Here is a 3369-nt window from a genome sequence, read left to right as displayed (position 1 = left end):
GGGGCGGAGCGGAGCGGAGCGGAGCGGGGGCTGCGGCCCGCACTCGGGCCCCCGGGCCGGGCCGGGCCGAGCCGAGCGCCGCTCTGGTGCCCCAGTGCGGGGCGCGGGAACGAACCCGCCCCCCAGGGCCTTCGGACGCGGCTCCCACGTGCTCCCAACCGCGCATGCGCACAAAACACAGGCCCACACCGGCCAGACGCACTTGCGGTGCCTCCACCTCCTTCGCCGCCGTTCTGGTCCCGCCCCTGCCGAGCGGCAATTGGTTGAGGTGCAGTCCCGCGGCCTCCTATTGGCCAACCTAGACGTCCGTCTGGGGAGGACAGGAGGAAGGCGCGTCCGGAAGCCACGATGGTGCGGTTCAAGCACAGGTGAGTCCCGCGCCTTCAGAGCGCCCCCGCCCTGCCCTGCCCTATTCCCGCGCGCTCACGTGGTGTCTCCGCGGCGCTGCAGGTACCTGCTATGCGAGGTGGTGGCCGAGGACCCGCGCTGCCGGCGCTGCATCGACGAGCGCGCCGTGACCACCGCCGCCAAGGGCGCCTTGGCCCGCGCCTACGGGGACTACGGGCTGGCCTGCTGCTCCATCGCCTTCACAGGTCAAGGTCAGGGTCAGGGGCGGGGGCGGGTACCGGCCCCGCGCTGCTGCGGCGGCCCCGCCCGGCTCGGTTCGGCTCCCGGTGACCACCCCTTCCTGCCGCCCGCAGTGAAGTACCTGAACGCTTACACGGGCGTCGTGTTGCTGCGCTGCCGCAAGGACTTCTACCGCCTGCTCTGGTCCGCGCTGCCCCTCGTCACGCACCTGGAGAGCCGGGGCCAGCGGCACCCCTGCTTCTTCCACACGCTGCACGTCGGGGGTCAGTTGCCTTTCGTGCCCGGGGCTCTTGTCGGGGGCAGGGGCAGGGATCCCTGCACGGGCCGTGGAGGGCACGGCCACAGCCCGTCTAGATTGGCAGCACCCCCCAGGAAGTGCTGCCTCAGTTTTTGCTCTTTTCTTTGACTCCAGAAAAATAACAGGGCAGTTGTCCAAACACAATCCGGAGCCAGGTCTTCCAAAACTCCGTGCACGGGAACATCTCCAGGCTTATCTGGCAAATCCTGTTTGTAAACTGGGCAGTGCTCATGCATAGGATCTTGAGGCCCCCTGGTTGGGAATATCTGCTCTAAGGTGCTGCCCTGCCCTGCCTCCTGCTTGACCTCAGACCAGTGATTCTCAACTTATCTAGACTCAAGTCCCTCTTGGGAGGTGCCAGCTCTGAGCTTCCACTCATTTCCTTTACTACAGGAAAAAAATAATGAATTCTTCTGTTGCAAAGAGCTTGGACCTCAACAGGGCGCTGCTAATTCCTATTTGAAAACTCTGGGTTTAATTCTGGGAATCATGTTTGCACACCTAAAAGTGCTAACTTTGCATAGCACCTATGAAAGGATCGCAAGGCACCCCGGCTGAGAATCGGTGCTTCAGCCTAACAGGGCTAACTACCTCCCTCCTTGTATGGAGGGGTTGCATCTTTAGGTTCTTTGCCATTGGTTGCAATCGGAGGGAAGAGTGCAAGCTTTATTTGTTCTTTCAGTTGCAGGACAATGTCAATGTAGCAGCCTTAGTGAGGCTTCAGTGTCTCTTAACTCTTAAATATTAGTTAATCCAAAAGTTCAAGTCACTTTGTTCTATGAGAGCCATTCTACCAGTTCTAGTTGGTCTCAATCCTGTGCTTAATTGTTCACCATTGTACTGCTGACTGTGTGTGTGCAGTATCTTAAACTTCCTCATTAGCAAGGTTACATCAATGTAACATGTGCCTAGATGTCAGATTCACCTGTTTCAGCAGACTTGTAGTTCTGCTCAAGTAGTCTTGAATACAGCAAAATAGCTATATTGGTCTCAGAGGTATGCCCATACATTGGTCCAATATTGGATCAGCGCCAATGCAAAGAAAATTGACTATATTGGAAATCAGCCTGATGTGATTGATAATTGGGCCAATAAATGCTCTTGCATGCGTGCAGCCACAGCACAGCACACAGGTAGCAAGGAGCACAGCCCAGCAATTTAGAGAGCTGCGTCTAGCTGGTAAGTCTGTTGTGGTGGATGGAGAAGGGGGAGGAAACGGGTGTGAAGGGGCAGATCAATGCCCCCCATGGAAAGGGAGGGAGTGGGGTAGGTGCTGCCTGGGGTCGGGGGGGCCTCCCACCCCTGCACACACCTGGGGGGGGTGGCATATGCCTCTGGATCTGGGTGGGGGGGGCATAGGTATGGTAGGCTGCAGCTGTGAGCTGGGCTGTGCCAGGCTGTGCTCAGGGTGGGCAGTGGTGCTAGAAGTTGGGGGGAGAGGAGCTGCAGCCCCTTCTTCCCAGTGCTGCGACTGCCTACCCAGAGACCAATGTGGCTCAGCCTCTTCCCCTCCCCCAGGGGAAGAGCTGAGCATGGCCTCCAGCCCACAGATGCAGCCTGCCCTGCCCCACCTGCATAGATCTGGGGGTGCACATAACCTGTCTACACCCCCCTGCCCAGTGCCCTCCCAGGGTGTGTGCAACAGCAGAAGCTGCCCTCCAGATCCTGCCCCACTCCTTTACTGCAGGGGGTATTGATCTGCCCCCCATGCCCCTTCCCTTTCCACTACTGACTTAGCAGCTAAATGCAGCTGTATTAGCAATCAGATTGGTATTGGCTATTAAAAATTTGGCTATTGCTATTGGCCCCCAGAATCTCTATTGGTGCACCCCTGGTCTCCAAGCTTTCAGAGGAAGAAGGGAGGCTGGAAGGATAGCAAGATCCTTTTTATTAATTCTGTAGCTGACTTAAATAAAAGCAAGCTGCAGCTTTGTTTCATACTATTTGATGCATAGCTCTGCTGTAACATCAATATTCCCACAAAAAAGAAAGTTGTTAGCCTAAGATGCTGCTAGTGTGATCAAGCCCCTTTTAACATACAGAACTGTCTCCTTGTTTTTCTGCTAGGTACAATAAGATCATGTCAGAAGTTTTTAATTCAGTATAACAGAAGACAACTAGTGATGCTTTTGAACAGTTGTACCAATAAAGGTAAGTATCTGCTCCATTCAGATCTTCTAAAAAGGATCCATCACACAAGCTTTGCAAGATCTATTGTGGTACTGCACAGTGCACCACAGTTACTGTTTTACTTCTATTAGTCTGATTCTAGAAAGTATTCTTCACTTCTGATTATTCAAACCCTTATTTTCCTTGATAAGAAATATTTGAATAGCAATGTGTTATGTTGGCCTTTCTTGTTGCAGAGGAGAGAGAGTCCATTCAGAAGTCACTACTTGGCTGCTTTCTTCAGGAAGCAGAAGAGGAGCAGTTTCAAAGTGGTGAGGAAGAGGATGACTGTGCAGAGACAGACTAAACATAGT

At 54.5% G+C, this 3369-nt stretch overlaps 1 protein-coding gene across 2 annotated transcripts; it reads left to right on the top strand.

The window, feature by feature from the left end:
* The first annotated feature begins 314 nt into the window (after window positions 1–314).
* Window positions 315–3369, top strand: POP5 (POP5 homolog, ribonuclease P/MRP subunit). 2 transcript variants are annotated; one of them, XM_006019842.2, is made up of 5 exons: window positions 315–368; window positions 451–593; window positions 702–851; window positions 2954–3037; window positions 3253–3369. In XM_006019842.2, exons 1-5 carry the CDS (start codon window positions 349–351, stop codon window positions 3360–3362), a joined length of 507 nt encoding a protein of 168 aa, XP_006019904.1. In that variant the 5' UTR covers window positions 315–348; the 3' UTR covers window positions 3363–3369. The 2 variants fall into 2 exon arrangements, with proteins under 2 accessions (XP_006019904.1, XP_006019903.1); XM_006019841.2 differs by having other exon boundaries at window positions 451–599.

Source organism: Alligator sinensis, unplaced genomic scaffold (assembly GCF_000455745.1).
Source record: "Alligator sinensis unplaced genomic scaffold, ASM45574v1 scaffold505_1, whole genome shotgun sequence".
NCBI classification, from domain to species: Eukaryota; Metazoa; Chordata; order Crocodylia; family Alligatoridae; genus Alligator; species Alligator sinensis.
The sequence above is the reverse complement of the archived record's forward strand: the minus strand, read 5'-3'. Positions and strand labels throughout refer to the sequence as shown.